General features: G+C 33.3%; 1 protein-coding gene across 1 annotated transcript; it reads right to left on the reverse strand.

The window, feature by feature from the left end:
* Positions 1–4,146: 4,146 nt before the first annotated feature.
* On the reverse strand, positions 4,147–21,229 carry LOC145692865 (uncharacterized). The gene is made up of 9 exons (XM_081768391.1): positions 21,103–21,229; positions 17,022–17,186; positions 14,185–14,280; positions 12,863–13,045; positions 10,864–11,041; positions 8,889–9,051; positions 6,632–6,796; positions 4,932–5,074; positions 4,147–4,539 (listed from the first exon to the last, which is right to left on the reverse strand). The coding sequence occupies exons 1-9, from the start codon at positions 21,155–21,157 to the stop codon at positions 4,332–4,334; spliced, it is 1,356 nt and encodes a 451-aa protein (XP_081624517.1). The 5' UTR covers positions 21,158–21,229; the 3' UTR covers positions 4,147–4,331.
* Positions 21,230–22,302: the final 1,073 nt, after the last annotated feature.

Here is a 22,302-nt window from a genome sequence, read left to right on the forward strand (position 1 = left end):
CCTAGAAGGAAAAGAAAATTTTAAAAATAAGAAAGATACAGCTTCCAAAAATTCAAAGCTATGTGTCCATTGGACACACCTTGCGGTATTAAGGGTTAAAATTATCGTATATTACAAAAAATTATCGTATATTCGTTATAGGCTTGATAATTGTAGAAACAAGTATAATACTACTAATAATAGCAATAATGTATAATAAACTTATCTAGTAATCTTCAGTTTCGAACTCCAAATCGGTGTCACTATCCCTATAATCTTTTTTTATTCTTATTTGTTCCTCCATATTTGTTGGATTTATTTATCAATCCAATCATTAATCCATTGGGTTCAAACTCGACACAGTTTTGCACACATTGGGCAGCGAGCATTCTATCATGGAAATGTGTAACTGTACTTAACTGCAGTTTGTTTCTTAACCCCTTCCGGATCCTATGGTACAATTTCTACCATATACATTTTTCATGGTACATTGCGTTATTTCTCTTCTATTTGAGCTTTTTCGTCCGGTTTTTTTCCAAGTCCAGAGGCCTTGTAGAAGACATTACGTATGGTTTCAGACTATCCTGCGTCCAGACATAGGAGGTGATCACGTCATAAGTCAAAAATTTCTTTATCATTTTCTAAGCGTATGTTCAATATTTTTTGGATGGCTTATTTTTCTACGTAGAAGATTGAAATTTTACACAAACATTCAGTTTACCGAGTAGTATTTACCAGATTTTTTGTTCCGATGTCAGTGCTAAAACAGGGGGGAACCAGAGGGGCAAAGGGGTGAAAAAAGGGATATTTTTACTCCCAAAATCCCGTTTTTCGTCATTTTCCCGCCTCACATACATGATGGGGACACTTGAGTCATACCGCCTGAAAGGCAGTTCTATTCTGAAGAGAATGACGGTCGAATCATTGTCCTAGGGTAATTAGGGACGTCTCAGGATTTTTGAAAAATATACTTCTATATATGGAAAATGGGACATGGTGAGTATATTTTTTTTGGCGGGCTTACTTTTGCACCTAGAAGACTGAAATTGTGCACAAACATTCAGCCTACCGAGTAGTATTTATCAGATTTTTTTCAGATCTTTGCATTAAAACAGAGGGGGTCCAAAGGGAGAAAAACTGAAAAAAGGGATTTTTAGACCAAAAAATCCAATTTTTCAGGATTTTCCCGCCTCACATATATGATGGAGACACATGAGGCATGCCGTCTAAAAGACAGTTCCATTCTGAAGAGAATGACGGTCGAATTATTATTCTAGGGTAATTAGGGACGTCTCAGTGAATTTTTTTCAAAATATACTTCTGTGTAGGGTAACATGGGGAAATTTCTGATTTTTTTCTGGCGGGTCTATTTTTGCACCTAGAAGATTGAAATTGTCCACAAACATTCAGTCCACCGAGTGGTATTTAACGGATTTTTTTCAGATTTCTGCGTTAAAACAGGGGGGTCCAGAGGGACTAAAAGTTGAAAAAAGGGATATTTAGACCCAAAAAATCCCTTTTTTCTGCAATTTCTCGCCTTAGATACATGATGGAGACATGTGAATGGTACCGCCTGAAAGGCAGTTCTATTCAAAAGAGAATATGGGCGACACATGACCCTAGTGTAATTAGGGATGTCTCAGGATTTTTTCCCCTGAGATCATAGTGTTTTGTGGTAATTTGGGGCATTGTGGGAAATTTTGATAAAATTTCTCCCTCCCTTACTATTCAAGATAGAAACTTGAAATTCGGCACACACGTTCAGTATACCAAGTACTATTTCTCAGATTTTTTTAGATGGCTACGTTCATACAGGAGGGGTCCAGGGGGGGCCAAAGTTCGAGAAAAAAATTTTCCCTCCGAAACTTTCACTTTGACATTTTTCCCGCTTCTGGTATATGGTATGAGCATGCAAGTGGTACCATTTGAAAGCCAGCTTTATTCTGAAGAGAATGAGGTATGAACCATGATCCTAGGATAAATAGTGACGATACAGTAACTGCTTGACTGAAAGTCTAAAAAATAGCCCAAAAAGCCAGGATCCGGAAAGGATTAATGGTGTTTCTATTAAGTTCGTTTTTGAAAATACACGCCCACAGTATGCACTAGTATGTGGCAAAGCTAACATGTCCAATACAACCCTTCCTAATTCTAAAAATTCGTGATTTCCATGGGAATCTTTAGCATTTTGATGAAAGTCCAAAATTTGTCTACTTCCTAACAACGCACATCTTCCGGAAACGCCGCGTAAGATAGTGCTCTCCATTGATCGTCTATTAATTGTATATACATTAATATTTTTCGCGGTAACTCAATGTACCGCTCTCAAGAGTGGTAAATGTTTTTTTTTTTTTTTTCCTTTAGCATGATTTTTCACTACAGTCAACTCAGCAGTAAATTCGGTTCTACAAACTTTACACTGGGCTTTATACACATTAACACTAACAGACAATAACCAGTCTTTGAATACAGAAACACTTAACCACTCTTTTCCGAATTGTTGCTTTAAATGTTTAAGTTTCAACTCACCGGTACCTTTAGTTTCTTTTGTGGAGTAGACTGCCCTTCAGGATCGAGTAGACGGCCCTTCAGGATAATTTTCCATACCTTTTGTGTGTTCACGCGATACTTAATTACGCCAAGTAATTGCGCGATACATAATTTCACTTGTCACAGAACGATTCTAACTTCTTTGTTTTTCACATCCAAACAAAGGCGCTCACATTCACGTGAGCGAATAATAGAGCCATCTATCATGAACAAATAATATTGCCATATCCACGTAAATGTGATGGATGCAGGGATACCAATTCTCAAATCGTTATTGATATATTGATTTATTTAATGCACAGCTACCATTTATTTACACATTCAAAAACTGCTAAAAAAAAGTGTGCGTTCTAAAATTATCGTATGGTTGGCAACCCTGATAGAATCCTCTTGGTTATATAGGTGCTCCACGTGAGGTGATGGCACTACTGTTCCCTCCTCATCATGTGAATGGTGGTGTCGCTGCTGTCTCCGTCTGCTACAAGTGTAGTATTCTATAGTATGGTGCACATACTTGTTGCTTAGCACTTGTACAATGTTTGTAGACACAAGCATGTGGTACATTACAATATTATCCAAAGAAGGAGCACTTAGTCGATTAATGATATAAACGGAAGAAAATTACTTATTTAAAATAAATAAATAATCATGCGTAGTTCTTGAGAAAATTGACACAATATTTTGTTTTAGTTTAACGTCTTGCGATTAGGCACCAATACTAAAGGAGACGGTGATAATGAGATGGATTAAAATAGTGGAATGAATGAAGTGAAACGAAACGGGAGAACCCTGAGATAGCCTACACATATAGTGTTTGCCCACCACAAGGTAAATTTGGAGCGAGATGGGATCGAACCAGGGAACTCATGGGTCAGAAGTAAACGCTCTACCACTGAGCCACTGCAGCCTCAAGAACTAATTTAATGGCGGTAAAAAAGATATCATAATAATTCATAATAATTGGTACTTTTTCTTTTGTTAGGAAAGATTTATTTTTTTATGTAGGCCTACTGTATGTGTAAACGAAGATGTGCTATTAACAATCAAATTTTATCTGTCGATTGTTTTGTCCCAACAGTGATTCCATACTTCAAAAAGTTACTCAGTGCTCTTAACAGATACATCCATACTATTTGTGAAAATAGAAGAGGGCATAATAAAGACCCTTCAGTTTCTTTGTGTTCCAAAGTTTTAAATTTAAGTAAGACCATAAATTATAACAATACTTGTATTTCAATCCTTACTTGTATTTGTGGGTAGAATTCACTTTCAAATTATGCACAAGCTGTTTAAGATAGGAAGAAGAAGAATATAAAAAAGGGATATAGATGTAATTTCTCTTTCAGTTGTTATACGTTGCTATTTTGTTAATATACTAATTCGACGATGTGAAATTGGTTGTCATAGCAACACAAAATAAATAATGCATAATTACGGATCCATCTTGTGAACACTATATGCACAATTTTTAAGGTGTGTAAAAAACTTTAATGTGTCACATCCTACAATAAAAGGTAATATCATGATGCCGTGTGTAAATGGTTTTTGATGAATCAGTAGCCTTGAAGTTATATGAACATATGAACTGTGGGCGTCGTTATAAAATTAAACAGGATAGTATTTATTAATATTATTCATTCATCTAGTTATCCAAATCCTGAAAAAAATACATTCTCTGACGATGCGAAACAAACTAGATATAATTACAGAAATTTGTAGCAAAAATATACAGTGAATTTTCATGTTGCAAAAACAGAGTAAATTTTGGAAAAAAGTATCAGGTTTCAATCAGTCTTGTAACTTTAGTGAGAGCTGAAATAGGCCAAGAGACCAGTGTATGCAGCGTTGTAATCGCAGGTTGGTTCGTTATGTGTAGCGTCCTTCCTGATGTCCTGATAATTATCATAAGCATCGGGACCACCAGTCATTGCACCAGCAAGTACGTGACCATTGGGTTGATTGCCGTTATACCAGTTCCAGTCACAGGCTTGTGGTGGGTTAGGGCATGACCTGCAAAGAAATTTTAAAAAATGATTAAAGTAATTCACAGTTACTATGCAAAATGATAAACTTAAGAATTACTCTGGTATAATTTCCAGATTAGACTACTAATCCAGGTAACCCTAATGGTCAGTAGATGTTTCTTCAGCAACTAATGTTTCAACTTCATTAAAATTATTTATTTATTATTTTGTTATTTATTGTATACAACAGCTATTCGTCTAGCTATATTCTTTACTGACTGTAATAAACATTCAACTAGTTATTCTATTTATTCAACGTTCAATGTTGGTCAAAACATCCATACTTAATACACTTGATGTGCTGGTTTAAAGGCTTTCCTTAATAATTTTCTTGTACTGCTAAATGAATTGAAATTACGTTGGGTTACATATACTTACGCTGGTCTGTTGTGAACGTGAGTTGGTGGATTTGTTCCCCATCCTACGATGAAGCTTCTTCCGGTGTCACCCAGAGCATAATGGAGCTGCTTCCTTGCAAAGTTAATGTATTGAGTTGGATTTCCAATATTGGCCTTGGCAGCCTATATGGTTAATAAATAAGACATGATTTATTAAGTTATGTTTCAAGGTTTTAGAGATTATTATGGACACTTACAAGGGCTAAAGTGTATAAAGGGCATAACTTTCGATTAATATAGAGCAGAGCTTAAAGTTTTGTTCTTTTCTGGATAGTGATGTAATCTAAGAACTTTTAATACTTACACGCTAGATTGCTCTTTCTTTAAATATAGCGTATTCCCACCCCATGCACCCTTGTTCTTTCGTCAAATTAAGCTAACGCTGGTCTTAAAAGTACATGCCTTATAGTCTTGTATACACTCCAATACATTAATGTTTTCGGAGTAAAATCATAGCATTACTGGAACGAGATATAAAAATCTGCTGTTCGGTTAATCAGATATTGAAGAAGATCTTGTTCAACCGAAGTACAATGTTTTAATCGAGAGTCTTATATTAATATATGGATATTGAAGTTCCGGAATTCAATAGTAACTAAATTGTACAGAGAAAAAATAAAGAACGTATTAAGTTTGAAAACTAATATTGAATCAATAATTGATTCCTTTTATTAGTAAAATATGTTTTTAAAATTATATTTTCTTAAGAAAATATTAAAGCATCTATTTTCTGTCTGTTTGTCATTGAACGCATTGTCTGTTTTCTCAAAGATTGCAAAATATTTATCACTTGGGTCCGAAGTACTTTACTTCACTTCCTCGCATATAACTTTATGACGTTGAAAATTTGATACTGAAATCCAATTTACTTGTACTTTCGTACACACATAAATGCACAGCAAGAAATAGTGTTGCTTCAGAAATCAATACTTCAAAGAAAAGCAATCCCACTTTGGATCATTTGTCAATAATAGAGTGGGTTACTTCTTACTATACTATCAGAAGAAGTATCCGTTTTTGGCACAAGATTAAATATAAAATCTTAATATTTGACTATTATAAAAATTATCCCTTTTCCTTTAATAGAAAAAGAAGTTTTGAAAATATTACAACATATATTAAGTCTTTTAAAGTAAAAGTTTATACACATAAGCCGAATTTCACACCTCCAACTGTGATATAACGCTAGAATATCTGATAGATATACGCTGAAACTTTTTTTTAATGTAGCCTATACCGATCACCATATAAGCTTGTATTTTCCTAAATTTAAGGTCCTCATATAGATAATTCCTGAATAATGATAAAGAAATTTCAATCTTGTAAAAATTACACTGCACCCCTTCATAAAAGCGAAATTTCCGAGAACGCTGATATATGTATTCCCTTACTTTTAATTAGATTATATCCTGAATTTGAAATCTCCAACTTAAGCGCAAAAATTCATAAAATCATAAAGATCATGTTTATGTTCATATTCATAAATATCACATTGAATATTTATGAATATAAAATTGGAAATTAGAATATTATTGAAAATTTCCCCTTTTTCCGTTTTAAAAGCGTTTTTTTAAAGACTGAAACAGATGTTCAATGATAATTAATGAGAACTTTAAACTCCAAGTAGAAAAACCATCTTGTATTTGATATCTATAAGTCGGAGCTTCAACAAATACTTACTTCTACACAGATGAATCCAATGTTGATAGCCCATCGCAAAGAACCCCAGTCTCTGATGAAAACTAATCCTTTAGGAGTTTTCTGTTGTTGATTCATCATGTAGTCACAGAAACTCTGAATTTGGGTTTTGTATTGAGTCTGTCCGGTCAGTTGAGCCAAAAGAACCTAAATAAAGGATATAGACAAAATCTGAAAATAATGACCGTACAGTGTTGCTTACGACCAGTGAGAGTAAGCAAATAATTATTTTATTGGTAATAGCTACCATGGTTCCAATTTTAGTATTTGTTAATAACATGAAACACTAGCTATTACAATCTACAATTTGTAATGCACAATTTATCTCGACAAAAAGCAACAAAAATTCAAAAATATTTATGTGAAATATGTATAGTAGACTGACGACTAAAAAAAATCTCCGTACCCAGTCTAGTTATAACAAAAATCTCCGTAATGAAATAAGGAATAATTTTTTTAACGATCTACTCGACTTTTAATGCTATGATAAAAACGCGGCCTTCTGAAGGAGACGCAGTTAACTACCAGGGACGTTTTCAAAAACTAACGACTGTAAGTTTTGACACTTTGTGTTTAGATTTACTTTTTTTTTATATTTGTGTAATCATTGTATAATGGACAGTAAAATAAATTTAAATCTTTTTTAACAATTAGATCTACGTCTTTCACTAATATTTTGTTTATTTTAAAATTCAATTCATATTGTATCATGTGCATCATTTTATGTTTCCTGCATTAATTAATTAATTTACCTTTAAATGTGTACAATACTCTAATTCTGTAATAAATTTCTAAAGCATACGGTACACTACACAGCAAACATATATAAAGCACTGACCTGCGCTAAGAAGTTACAAAATATACCAAAGCGGGTTTTGGTATAAAAAGGGTGTTTTTAATGGTATGGGTGAGGCAAGAAATGAGGATTATAGAACTCCACCCTATCCGTATTTTTATTATCGGCCTGCCCCTACGTCAACAACAAACCAGATAGATGGTAATCTAATGTATGTGCAGCTTGTATATATTTATACAGCACTTTTAGTCTTTGATTGAATAGCTTTTCCCAAACTCACCAACTAGATTGTCAGGAAACTTTTCCTATTTTGTTGACTCAATTAAGTAATTTATTCTTATGACTATTGAAACATAATGAATTCCATATAAATAACGATTTCCAGCTTTTAACCTACTACTGAGGCACAATACTCCGTTTAAAATTCTTACCAACAAATATGATTAACCTAGTTAAAACATTATGAAATACAGTAACTATAATGAGTTGGAAAGTAAATAGAGAAGTTTATTTGTATTCAGTGGAAGTATGGTAGACTGAAATCTGTATCTAGTAAAAAAAACTAGTGCAGTTGAACCTTGATCTGGTGTTAAACTTACATGATGTATAGGTAACATTGAAAAGCATAGTACCCAAGGATGTTATAAAATAGAGGATCTGCCCTTACAACAAAATCTTGAAGCCATACGTCACAGTTTCGCCACCCCTACTCTGCCCACTTTGTCCAGTAAGATCGCAATGTTTTGAGCCAATAATCATGGCGGAAAACAGTAGCCAATCAGACGTGCCGATGCTCGGTTGTTTTCAGGCTTCATTGATTTTATAGGATGAAGATACATATGGGTAGATCCTCTATTTTATCACACCCTTGATAGTACCTAGGTGTGAAACGTGCTCCGTGTCTCCGGCACCATTTTCAGCATTTTATTCTCAAATTTCCGCCAATGTTTCCTTACATTCCTTTTAAGAGACGTAAATTTTTGAACGAGGCGTTTCAGGAAATATCCTCCTTTGTTGAGTATTCAAATCCCTGATTTTCACAGCATAAACTTCAGATTTCAAAGATTCTCGATATTACAAAGTCCACAGGATTGAAGTCAATAGACTGTGGTACTTATTCCACGCAACCCTTGCCCCAATCCAGCGTATGAAAACATTTAATTATATTGTAAAATTCGTAGGATTGAAGTCAATAGACTGTGGTACCCACTCCACGGTCTTCTTCTCCCTCCTGTCATCGCGAACGCCAGAAAACAATATCACCATTCGTGCTTTTCAAACCACGCTGTGGTCCATCAAAACAGCGAGGAGGGCACATATTGACTACCAGTTACTATTATAGATGTTAGATACTCATCATGAAACATTACAAATATAAAATATTAGTAAACATTTCATAAATGACATGAAATCTTGTTATCAAATATTTAACAAAGAACTTACTTGAACACCAGCGGCCTTGTTGTCCCAACCAAAATCTGGAGGTCGGTAACCCAAGTAGAAGCTGCTGTAGAAGTTCTCAGCTGCAGTTAGGTAGTTCTGTTCATTTGTGGCTTTGTACATCCAAATAGCTGCCCAGGCCAATTCATCAGTGTATCCGTAGGAGCTAAACAAGGAACACAAAACAATACCTCCGTATTATCAAATGGGACAACGACAAATCAATATTTTCCTTAACGATCAGTCTCTAAATTGGTTACTGGTATCCTCACATTATTTCGACCGGAAAGAAGTACAGAATTGTACATACAATAAATTACGAAATAGATATTTTGTTTTATGCTCTTTTAATTTCCATAATCCAACTATTTTAATTTCGAATACTTAAATTAGGTATGTCTAACCTCTGCCATTTAACGGACTTTAGCGAAATTAGTAAAGAAGCTCATTCTGTGCGAATTTTGGGAACCTCTGTTTAAAGTTTTCTGTTGAATTTCGTGTTTTCTGTAATCTAGTGTTAACTCTTTCCAACGTTTTCTGTAACACATTATGGTCTTTTTAGAAAATCAGAACTAACTATCTCTATGACCTTCAGGTTCAAAACCGCTTTCACAAAAGCTCTCCATCGATTTCTATATTTAGCCAACTGGATCGAGTTTCTAGTTTGTATTCCTATTTCTGCTAGATTGATCTTAATGTTGTCCTTCCATTTGCCACAGGTCTTCCTAACGGTCTTTTCCGATTGAACTTCCAGTTAAAACTTTGAAAACGTTCCTAATTTTCTTCCATTCTGGCTACATGACCTGCCGAATTAAGCCTCCTAGACTTCATGACCCTAACAATGTTCGATAACAGTATAAATTATGTAGTTCCTCGTTATGAAGTTTCTATTATTTCCCTTTGCCGTTCCTCTTGGGACCGAATATTTGTTTCACGATCTAATTTTCAAATACTTTCAGTCTGCGTTCTTCCCTCAGAGTAAGCTACCATGTTTCGTGACCATACAGAACAATAGGCATGATTATTCAGCAATAAGCGTTTCATATATTTTAAGCTTTAAATTCCCCGACAGAATTCGCTACGACGAAAGATTTTAAACTGAATAATAAAACTGCTTTTAGTCGACATTTAATTTCTTCGTAAATATTGTTTTGGTCTGGTAATATTGATTCTAGATATTTGAAAGTATCCACTTTATCGAAAGTATTATTTGATATTTTAATACATCCGTAATTTGCAGTATTACAATCAAGACGGATTTCCATGTATTTTGTTTTCTCTATACTTCTAAACCCATGTCCCTGCAAGCGTTTAATAAGACCTCTGCATTCTTTCTACTGTTCTCCTATCATCCCCTATTAAATTTACATCATCAGCATATGCATAACTTGGTCAATATCATTCAGCCCTAGGTTCTGGTTGTTATTTTTGTATTTTCCTTATAGCGTGCTCCAGGACAAAGTTGAACAATAATGGCGAAAACGCATCTCCTTGTTTCACGCCATTCTTGACTTGAAAGCATGTGGACAAGAATTTTCCTATCCGGTCTTTACTTTGGGATTCATTTAAACATATCTTAATTAATGTAACTTTTTCAGTATTCCAAATTCTGTAAGAATGTTGTACAATGTTTCCCTCCTAACCGAGTCATAGGCCTTTCTAAAATCAATAAATATTTGATGTACTGAAGTATTGTATTCCCATTTCTCTCTACTGAAGTATATTGAATTTCTCAGAATAACTACCACGTAACCTCCACTACCTTCTGGAACTGATGGGAGCTAACTGCTAAAGATCTCACTTTAACTATATGACTGCTAAAGATCAACAGTCATAATCGATACTTTAATATCTGCAGTGGAAAGAGACGGTAAATTCCTTACAAGAGAAAAATACATACGCTGAAGAAAAAGCATGGCTCGAAATCTTATAGTTGACTTGGTAGCATCAAATGTATAAATATTGAAAAGAAACTTACTTGTACCACAATGCGGCATCAGCAATAGAATCTGAGTATTTTCCTCTGTACTTATCAGCAAAATCATACAGTTGTCTTGCATGACTCAACAAGGTTGCAGAGTAAGAAGCGTCGTGTTGCTTGAACACCATGGAGGCAGCTGCCATCGCTGCAGCTGTTTCACCAGCTAAGTCAGAACCTGCACGATGATGATATGGTATTAACATATGTTCTATCCTCAGTACCATATTATTTTACGTGAGACAATAACTGTTATATTTATATAATACACTTGTCGAACGTATTTATTCATTATTTTGACAAACAGCCTCAGTACTGACGTTCCATGAAGCCTAACCGTTAGGTTCCAAAACTAACGATAATGAATGGTATTTCGTGGAGTCTTCTACTTTATAAACCGTGAGAAAAGTCCTAAACATAAAATCTGCATACGTGTTTCGCACACTAGTTGCGTAAAACTTTTTATTATTATTTTGTGATATTTTGTTGATGCACATACGTTATGAAAAAATGAACATTTATGAACTGATATTCTATTGACTGCACAGAATAGATACACAAGCATTAGGTAAAAATAATCTTCTAAAAATAAATATGAACTATATAAAACAAGCTTCAATTCTATCAAATAATTTCACATTTACAGTTTAAAACAGAAAAAGAGTTAATGTTAGAGGATCATCTATTCTATTGAGAGAAGATTACAATCGTCAAACCTTAATATCTTAAAATTGTGAATATACGACTACGAAAGATTGAAGGATACACAATGTTGCACAAAAATATTATAAGTACGAATTTAATTCATAGATTAACATGTATTTTAACTATAACATTTCATAAGTATTGTGTAGTATTGTAATTATGATTGTGTGTTTCTATCTTGTGTAAATCTATTCTTTCCCTTTTCAATATTACGGTTCTTCTGACAAAGGTCAACTCATACTTACTAAGAGAAAAAGAACACATATATCGTACTGGTAAATATGAAAGAGTTAAACTAATTTATTCACGCGATATACGTACTGCACTATCATGGTTGTAACAACTAAAAAATTATTTTTTTACAAAAGCAACTATAATAAAACTCTTTAGAGAATTAAATTATGAAGAAGTAGAGTACAATAGTATTAAATAAACCATAACAGTTAAGCCGAATTGAATTTAGTATTTATTTGTGAATTTAGTATTTAATAAATCACTTACCAATGTTCATTTATACTAGTAAATCAGGAATATAAGCAATAGATGGTCAAACGTATGCCTGTATGATTTGCTTATATTCAACAAGGTAACTCGGAAAAGAGTGTCTGTAATATGCTCTTCCTTATCGCGCCGTTTTAACTAAAAAGCTTCAAATATATTGTATATATTTACTGAAGAAAAATCAATTTGAACGAAATTTGATGCAAGTCCAGGATAAAGTTTCAGAAATCACGAAATTGTCTAGAACTTGCAAACAGCTTACTTTTCATACTGACAAGATATGTAGAAGAATGTCAGTACTTTTTTAAATTTGAAACAGTTGAAAAAGTTACGTGTTTTTATTAAAACAAAAATATAATTATAAAAGAATATGTTTCATATTTTACCTGTAAGGACCTGACTTCTTTAACAGTGTCTTATTACCGAAGGAATATAATTGGTATATTCTGTGTAATGAAGCCTAACAAGTTCTTGTAGATGTGTGTCTGTAATCCTAAATCTCAATCTTTTTTGTTGCCCCAGCTTAAATTCTGATTTACAAGTATCCTTTTAAAAATTCAAATAAAATGGAAGTTTTACAAGCACTCTCGTTCTATTACCGTAGTCATCTCCTTTTAGCTTCTTTAGGTAAGTCGGCTAGAAATTGCTTGCGAACAAAATATACACATGATGAACACAATTAACCTTACTAGTCCTCAGAGAACAATGATAGATTAATTGAGAAATTCCAATGACAAAATATGTTGAAAGTTAAATTTCAAAAAGCGAGATCTATATGTTACACAATACAAACCTGGATGTTGTGGATCGATGTACCATGCTGGTCTAGCTTCTGTCATTTCTTCAGGTCTTCCCCAAAGGCTGTGATCAAGACTTCCGTTACCCACTTGTCCATAGTACTTAGTGGGGCTCACATGACACTTGATAAAATAGTCAGTTGCCCACTTGATCGTGTTCAGGAAATACTGTACTTGGCCTTTAAAATAAATCATAAATACTTGTAAAGTACGAGTATTTTCGACGACATCTTTTAATTATTTTATAAGAGCAGTGATTTTGATTTTCTCAACAAAAATAATCATCATATATCTCTTAACATGTTATAAACATTAAGAACAAAAGCTAAGTTTGGTACATGAAGTTACAATACTTATGAAAGCAGAACAATACAAATGCTATGTGCGTGATAAATATGTATATTACTGTACATAAGTTATTTTTTTAACTAAAGAAGATTATGTAGTTTTTCCTTAGTTATGCTATTGAATACTTTTATAGTTTTAAATGTTATCGAAAAAAGTCATACTATTAGCACTCTTTCTTAAAAGCTTGTTAAGATGATAAATGCTTTAAAAATAATAAGCGATAAGGATTTTCTATTTAAAAAAATGAATTTTCAGATCTGCAGTCGTAGGTAACCTATCTGAATATATTAATTTCAACTTGTAAAAAATAGTCCTCTTGTTTGTATAAACATTTAAAACTTACTTTCAAATTAATTATAAATAAAGAAATCAAACTTAACATCAAAAGTAATATTATAATAACTGTATCCTGTGATATTATATTATAATAACTGTATAAAGTGATATTTTAATATCCAGTGGGTTAATTTCAGAAGCTCAACTGTTTCCTTCATCCATCACAATATACATTCTAAAAACTTACGCCAAGAACACATATCTAACAAGCTCATACGTCAATATAAAATCCATAGAAATTATAACATCTTCGCAAGAATAAGGTTGCGGCAGATAAAGAGAAGAGCAGAGTTCTTGAAATTAAATCATTGGATAAATGAACAGAAATAACAATATCAGTTTTATTGATAATAATAATGTTCAATGTTTCCTTATTACATTAAATAAAAAATATAAATATATTTTATTAAAATTTAAATTGTCTATATAAGAAATTTTTTTCAATATTTTATAGTTTGCAAGAAACAAATTCGATCTTTTACCAGTCAGGATTGGATTTTATGATATCAGTTAGCAATGAATTAGCGTCATTGTGTACCTTGATTATTATTATTTATCAAGTATCTTTATTGTATTAGCATCCTCTAGAAAAAGTATCTTTCGGAGGATGTTGATTTACAATCTACTTACGTACCTGCATTTACATATCCTTGTTGATTGGACAAGAATCCCCATGAAAGAATTGTTACAGTGTGGGCCATAGGAAATCCAAATTTCACTAAGTCACCAGCTGAAAAATATTGAGGAAATCTCATTTAATAACCCTTTGGTTAAACATTACTTATCCTTCGTTGCAGAATAACACAGCACAAATCAAATAAAAATAAATTGTAATTGTTCTATACTCAATAAAATATTTGACAAAATGTTTATACTAATTATAAATATTGACCACTAGATTTTGAAAATGAATCTGAAATACAGTATATTAAAAGAAGCCTACAAAGGAGGGTAGCATATTGCTATTCAACCAATGAGTAGGCCCAATACATTATTAATTTCTAAACATAAAGCATTATATTTCAGGCAGTAATTTTAAATCGAAACTGCTGTTTATATTTTTATGCTTTGATATTATGCGTATTTGGTGAAAGTTCTTCATACAAAGGAAGTAGAACTTCAATTTTAACTGAATCAATGTAAAATAGTATATTAATAATTCTATTCGAGCACTTCAGAATAGATAAAACTAGATTAGAATACTTGTATTACAGAAAACCTCATGTACAAGTTACATATTAAAATGACGCCAAAAGTGTGAAGATGATGTTCAATACAGAAGACGTAAGTAACAGATGGGAAGAATATATTGAAGACCGATACAATAGTGAGAAAATTAGAGGTTTAAATGAGTGCATTAAAGATCAGAAACTAACGTATGGAGACAATAATAGACCACCAATATCAACAAAAGAATTCTCTCATGTGCTAAATTGGTTAAATTAATAAAGTAATGGAAATAAATTACATTCATGCGAAGCTTCTACAAAATAACAGTGATTACAGCAAAAGAAATTTATTTAAGGTGATATCGAAATACTATAAGGAAGGTATTATACACCTGACCTCACAAGAAGTAGAACTTGCACAATGCCCAAGAAGGATAATGCAAAGGGGTGAATAAATTGTAGAATATTTGCTCCTGAACCGCATACATCAAAAATACTGTTTGATAGTAAGGGTAGGATCAAAAAGAAAATAGGACAAAATTTAGACAATGATCAGTTTGGTTCTAGATCAGAGAAATGAACGAAGTGTGCAACAATGGAACTTTTGAAAAGATGATTAGAAGTAAACAGAAAAATGTACATAATATTTATTACTCAGAAAAAGCGTTTGATGTGATTTAAAGTAATGTGCAAAGTTGAGCTTCACTGGTATTATAGATGAATAATTTTGAATATATACAAAAGACAAAGTACGGAATTGAATATTAACGACAGCAAGAAAGAAGAAAAATTAGGAGATGTGAAACAGGGATGTCTTCTGCCGCCTTACTTATTCAATATGTTCAATGAGGAGGCAATAACCTAAATAAAAATAAAAATGAAAGGAATGAAAATTAATGGAATACATGCTCACTCCATCAGAGTTGCCAATGATATTGGTATTGTGGCAAACTCAAACAAAAAAGCAATTAAATTTAATGCTCAGTGTCTTAAACCACAAAATAACGAAGCTAAAAGTAAATACCAAGAAAAATGAAAACAAGTTATAGACAAGAAAGGATATCAAAGAGTTATTAACAAAAATAGGTACATAATGACTTGAGGAAATGGCCGAACTTCGCTATCTCGGTAGTAATATAGAAAGGGACAACAGATGTCATAGCAAAATCTAAAAAAGAATAGCACTGGACAAGAACGCTTTGCAGAAGAAAAAAACAACATTTTAGTGAATAAGCACATTACGATCTACATTGGAAAGAAATTTCTTAGCAATCTTTATGTAGAATGTCTTGGTATATGGAAATAAAACATGGATATTAGCAAAATAAGATAAACCTCTACTCGAGGCAGCAGAAATGTGGTTTCGAAGGAAGATTACAAGAACTAATTGGACCGACAGCAAGAACAATAAGATGCTGCTGTAAGAAGTACATGAAGGAAGACAGCCACATACATTAATGCAAATAAGCAAACCAAAACTAACTGGACACTTACTCAGATATGTTTTTTTTTTCTTTTTTTCAAAACACTTTCGAAAGCAAGATCTTGAGAAAGAAGACGGCTGCGAACATATTCAAAAAAATCTATAATCTATAAGATGGGGCATTTTTCGTACACTGGGTTGAAAAGGACTGCTAGAGATGGAAAGCTATGACATTAAAAGATAACGTGACATGAAATGAAATGAAATATGTGAGTTTTACGTCCCACGGTTATGCCGGTTAGGCTAAATGAGACGGTGATGGTGTATAATGAATGCAATGGTGGAATGAAGAAAGTGGGAGGAAACGGGAGAACCCCGAGAAAATCCACGCACACGGTGTTTGTCCACCACAAAGTTCACTTGGCGGGGGCTGGGATCGAACCCGGGACCCCAAGCACCAGAGGTGAACGCTCTACCACTGAGCCACCGTGGCCCCTAAAAGATAACGTGTAGTCTTCTGAAGAAGAGAGAGATAGATTTGTAACTTATGTATTGATAATTCTATGATATTTATTAAAGCTTTTCTAAAAGTGCTTTCGCAACTGTTGAATGTTCAGTTTTGCAGTTTTTAAATATTTATCGATATTCTATTTAAGAGAGAGAGAAAGAAGTACACGTAATTATTTTGTAAGCATAGGATAACTCAGTTTCTTGGAGTGTCAGTTACGTACCTCCCAATGCTGCTATATTGAGAAATATAAATAACAAAAAGAATACATTTATCAAATTGTGTAAATATCATTAAGAATGTTTTTCAGCTTAGTGCGGGACTTAAAAACTTCTTGAAACTTGATAAGTACAAAAACAAACATCATATACCATCGTAGTATCCTCCTGTGAGATCCTCTCCATTCTGTCCACGGTCGTTGAGGGCAGAATCTCCTCTCCATGGGATGCGGTTGTTGGCTGGGAGCTTTCCTGATCTCTGTGCCTCGTAAAAGAGCATAGACAGGCCAATCAGCTCATTGTAGTTGTATTGTGCAACTGAAATTTAAAAGAAACTATTTATAATCAAATCATTATAAGTAATTTTAGGGGAATTATTCTGGCAACACTGTAATTTCTATAGATGGCAACATTCAACATTCTTTAGGGTCATATTTTCTGTTATAGAATAACATTATCTATGATTGTGGTAAGATGAATTTCATTATCTGCTTTCACTTATGAATAAACAAGCAAAATAAAATGGTAAATTTTGTATTATTTTTAGTAAGGCAGGCTCTTAATTAAGACTAATCAAATTGTATAAAGTTAAACGTAATCATAGATTTAGTTCCAGATATATTAATTGCTGATTGATACTACATTTTCTAATATCATTTACCATGTCAATAATATAGCAACTAATTCGCACATACAAACTACCTAATTTGAGATATCCATTCCAAAACCATAAAACAACATAATAATATCTCAATTACCAAACCATCATGTAACACATACAATTTAACTTAACTTGTTTGCACAGGCCATATCTCCTAGCAACGCATAATCACAAGTACCATTATTCCGTAACAACAATTCCATATTTTAACAGTCTCATTACATGCACAGGTCTTATTCCATGCAAGAATCATTCCCAAAGATATGTTTTAAAATAGTATAATTGTATTCAGCGTCCTCAAATTACAAGACATCTATGAAGAAAATACAATTAGACATTTATGCAAGCATAGGCACTTTTAACTTTCATCATTAGTTCTCATCATTAGTTCTTTCGTTTTAATTCTTTTAATATATTCTTCATGTATCCTATTATAATATTAAATATTGTCCTTGAGATATGTAAATGAGCTACATATATGAAGATAATCTGAAATGATTTAACAAATCCCATTTCAGTAACTGTCAAAGAAAAGATTTTTTTAAATATCAATAACAAACAAATGAAATAAAATCTCAAACCTAACCAAAACAACAGAAAAGTAGTGTTGTTCGAGGCATGTGTCCAATCGAACACATGAAAGAGAACCTATGATGAACTTATAATGAACATAAGTTTTTTTGTTTTTTTTTTCATAATGACATAAAAGTGCGTTTGACAAGTTCTAATTGTGATTCGTTGTGTCAAGACAAGTCCACTACTATCTTTCAATAACGAAATGATATAGGTTCACACACAATACAAAATAAAATGAAGTGAAGCATGTTTGACCATATAAGCGTAGTGCACGCAAGAGTCAACCTAATTTAGACTAATTATATTTAGACTGCTAGTTTTACAAACATTGCTAGTTTTACAAGAATTGTGTCCTATCATTTGTAAAGAAAAGACAATCCTTACTGCCCTGGACTTCTCTATAATTTGGGATCAATCCCATTGATGCCTTTAGACAATCACATCTGAAATACATCACAAAACAAATTATATTTGCTTACTCACCCACTACAATATTTAATATACCTATTTACTGTAGTTAATAAAGTTACACAATGTGCGTAAAATTGTTTTACATAAGGTATTATGTGCATCAAGCCGTGTATGTTAGCAATGCTTGTTCTCAGTTTCTACCCCCTCCCCCCTTCCTCCCTTCCGCTTGGAAAAGTTTGTGGGCGTTACTGAGTGTTCCTTATGTAGTCGACTGGACCAAATATGACATGTGTGTGTGTGTGTGTGTGTGTGTGTGTGTGTGTGTCTGTGTGTCTGTGTGAGTGATTCGAAGTTTGATCATTGAAAAATGGTTTCGGAACTGAGCACTAAGCCACTTACGTGAATCAACTTAATGAGCTATGTAAATTAAATTGCCTTAATTAAGCAGTTCGATATAGCGCCTTCTGTTCTACATAGCACAAGCAGAACATGTACCAATTTAGTATTACGCACTACATGGTTTACATTACCCATATTTCTGCACCATGTAATAAATATCAAAGTAATACCTCCCTGATGCTAACCAGAATCAAGCTAATCAATCAAGGTTGACAAAGTAGCCGGAAAGGCATTTCTGAAATATTCAAAGTATTTGCAATATTTCATTTGAAAAGCTCCAACTCTTAAACAATACTACGATATATAAAGTAATTGAAACTTCAGAACTTAAAATAATATTAAGTTTTATTAATTTACATCATAATACGAGGGGCAGTCAGAAAGTCACCGGAATGTTGTAGTTCTGAGCATCTGCATTCATGGAGGTGAAGATACAACCACAATGAATCTTGTGTAATACAGTCCCTAGATTGCCTAATTCTGAATTTAACAAGTGTAAAGACATCTTAACAGAAGGTGTAGTTAAATGGAAAAATGTGTAGTGATCGTTTCGGTACAATTTCATAGATCGAGAAATGCGCAAACATCAAGTTCATGTGCAAATTGGGGAATATCTGATTCAGAGAGTCTGATAACCTTAAAAACAGTTTAGCACCATCGAATGTTTGGCTCTTTCCAAAGCTAAAAATGGACCTTTTCGTTCCGCCAACGTAGAAGAGATCAAAACTAATACTTCTTTTTTCGGATAATATCAAAAGAGGCTTTTCGACGGTATTTCCACCAATGGCAGGAGCTGTGGAACAAGTGTGTGTGTGTGTGTGTGTGTGTGTGTGTGTGTGTGTGTGTGTTCCGAAGATGCCAACTTTGAAGGCAATTAAGTAAATGTGTGCTTGTAATATGGTAATAAAGAGCTACAAACGAATTCCAGATTTTTTTTTTACTGCCCTTCGTATTCTTATGCAATCATACTATTACTGTACTTACAAATTATCAGAAGGACGCATTTATTGGTTTAGAAGAATGATATCCTTGCACTAGAGGTTTTGAATATCAACCGGTTGGGATGTTTGTTCTTTGGCTTTACGTCCTACAACTATGCATCATGTACCTACGGAAACTGGGCTTTACAAAATCAAAACTCATAATCACGTAGCATATACCAAAGCTAAAAGAATGCTAATCACACAACTATTGACTGACATTTATTCTCCATTTTTGTGTGGAGGACACAATGGTTTAATGGTAGAGCGATGACCACTGGTGCATGGGGTATCTGCAGGGGCGTCATTTAGGGGGACAGGGGGGCAATTGCACTCCCCCAAGAGTTTGAGGAATACATATACTTTAATCGATTGTCCACTAATATACTAGTAAAAAACGTGAAAGTCTTATGTCGATGGTGCTCTTGCCTCCCTCAAGTGAGGTCTGAAATGACGCCCCTGCGTATGAATCGATCTCAGCCTGTGTGAGTTTGTGGAACAGAAAATCGTGCCAGTAAGTATTTTCGGCGTTCTCCTGTTTCCTCCCGTTTTCTCTTTCACCAATTCTTTCATAATCATTTTCACTTAACCTAAAACGCATCATCGTAAGAAGTTAAACTGGAAACTTCATTATATTTCAAATTGTAAGGTGAGATTTGTACACCGATATAAGTAGAGATTCGTGATTTCCATCAGTATACTACTATCTATATATTAACTAAACACCTGGCCTTAGCCCGTAGGAGTCCAGGGCCCCTATCACCCAGGCTATGGAATGATGTGTAAATAGCACATCGGCTCTCCTCGCCATTAATGCTAGATTTCAAGACCGGCATTCGTTACTTTTTTAAATTTAAGTTGCTTCCCGATTGTCCTCACTATACTGAGTAGACACTGTGAGCACGGACGTTCCCCGTCTTCCCTCTGTCTAGACCCTGTACTGCTGATCTCACAGGAAGTGGTGGTATTCCAGTACAGTACAGTACACATACTGTATATATGTTTATATATATATATATATATATATATATATATATATATATATATATATATATATATATATATATATATATATATATATATATATATATATAGGTGTGAGTTTAGGTAGGTAGGTGAGCAAGTGAGTGAAGTAATTCCTCCTCGTACACTTCCCCATGTGACGCCCCAGAATTAAAAGTTCAAAGAAACCCTGAAATTGCCCTACCTGCAATTTGACCTGTTACAAGCAGTAACAGACACAGGACCGTTGACTTCCACATGGTGAGAAGAATACCTTACAGAAGCTATGCGCTGTATTTATATAAAAACAATTCTGTAGTGCACTCACTCACGTGAGCATCATTACAACAAATATTGTGGAATCATAGATAAAACAGGATGAAAATAAATAATGAAGGTCAAAAGTGCGTATATTATTTATTATTGGCGATTAAAGTTTGTGATTGAAAATGATAAGAGCTGATAAGCTACTCCACTGACCATTGTTACTAAAAAAAAAGGGATGATATATTGATGTTACATTAACATTTTGCTACAGTCATCGTCACCTTGTGATCTATATTTTGACTATTATCCAACCAGCGATGTACTGCATATCTATTCCTGTTCTGTTTCTAATAATTGTCAAAATGTTATTCACGTGTACACTGGTGCATCATCTTTCAAGTGTTTACTTCAATTTGAAGGTTGTATTATAATTTATAGCGTGTACTTGTATTTTCATTCAAAACAAAGAACTACTACTTGTAATATGATTATCTCAAGACTATAGTTAAGTTTTCATATATTTTATTAAACTTCTGTAATATCGTTTGCATAAGCATCGGAAGTTCTGTAGAACGACTGTGTCTGTCTTTCAGGGTCAAGTGGCAATTTGTACATTTTCGTTTCGTCTCCTGTAGAAAATATCATTTGTTATCCTGAACTAGTTTGAATAACTGCAGTAGCGTCTTCTAGTCTACTCTCAGCCGCCGTCTTCATGATTGATTTTTCATCCTTTTGTATCAATTCATAAGATCTTTAAACATCTTAAATACTGTGTAGCTTAAGTTTTTAAAGTGTACTTCACAATAACACACTAATACTTCGTAATTTATAAGATTGGGACTAGCTTTCAGTATACTGTATATTTGATTATTGTACGCCTGTATATGCACTATGCTATATGTGTGTGCCACAATACACGTTTCAGAATAATGTACTTTATAAAATAAGTTTATCCTATGTGCACGAATTATTCAAATAAACCTGAATTTAGGGATGTTCAGCTAGTAGAAAGATACAATTGAAAATTCATTTTTTAAAAATATAAAATTAGAATTTATCATATAAGAAATTAATATAATTTTGAAATTACATTGAATCTCCTAACTGATCTGTATATTAAAATGTTAGAAATGTTTGT

The sequence above is a fragment of the Thermobia domestica genome, chromosome 8, assembly GCF_964235325.1.
Source record: "Thermobia domestica chromosome 8, izTheDome1.hap1.1, whole genome shotgun sequence".
In the NCBI taxonomy this organism is placed as follows: Eukaryota; Metazoa; Arthropoda; class Insecta; order Zygentoma; family Lepismatidae; genus Thermobia; species Thermobia domestica.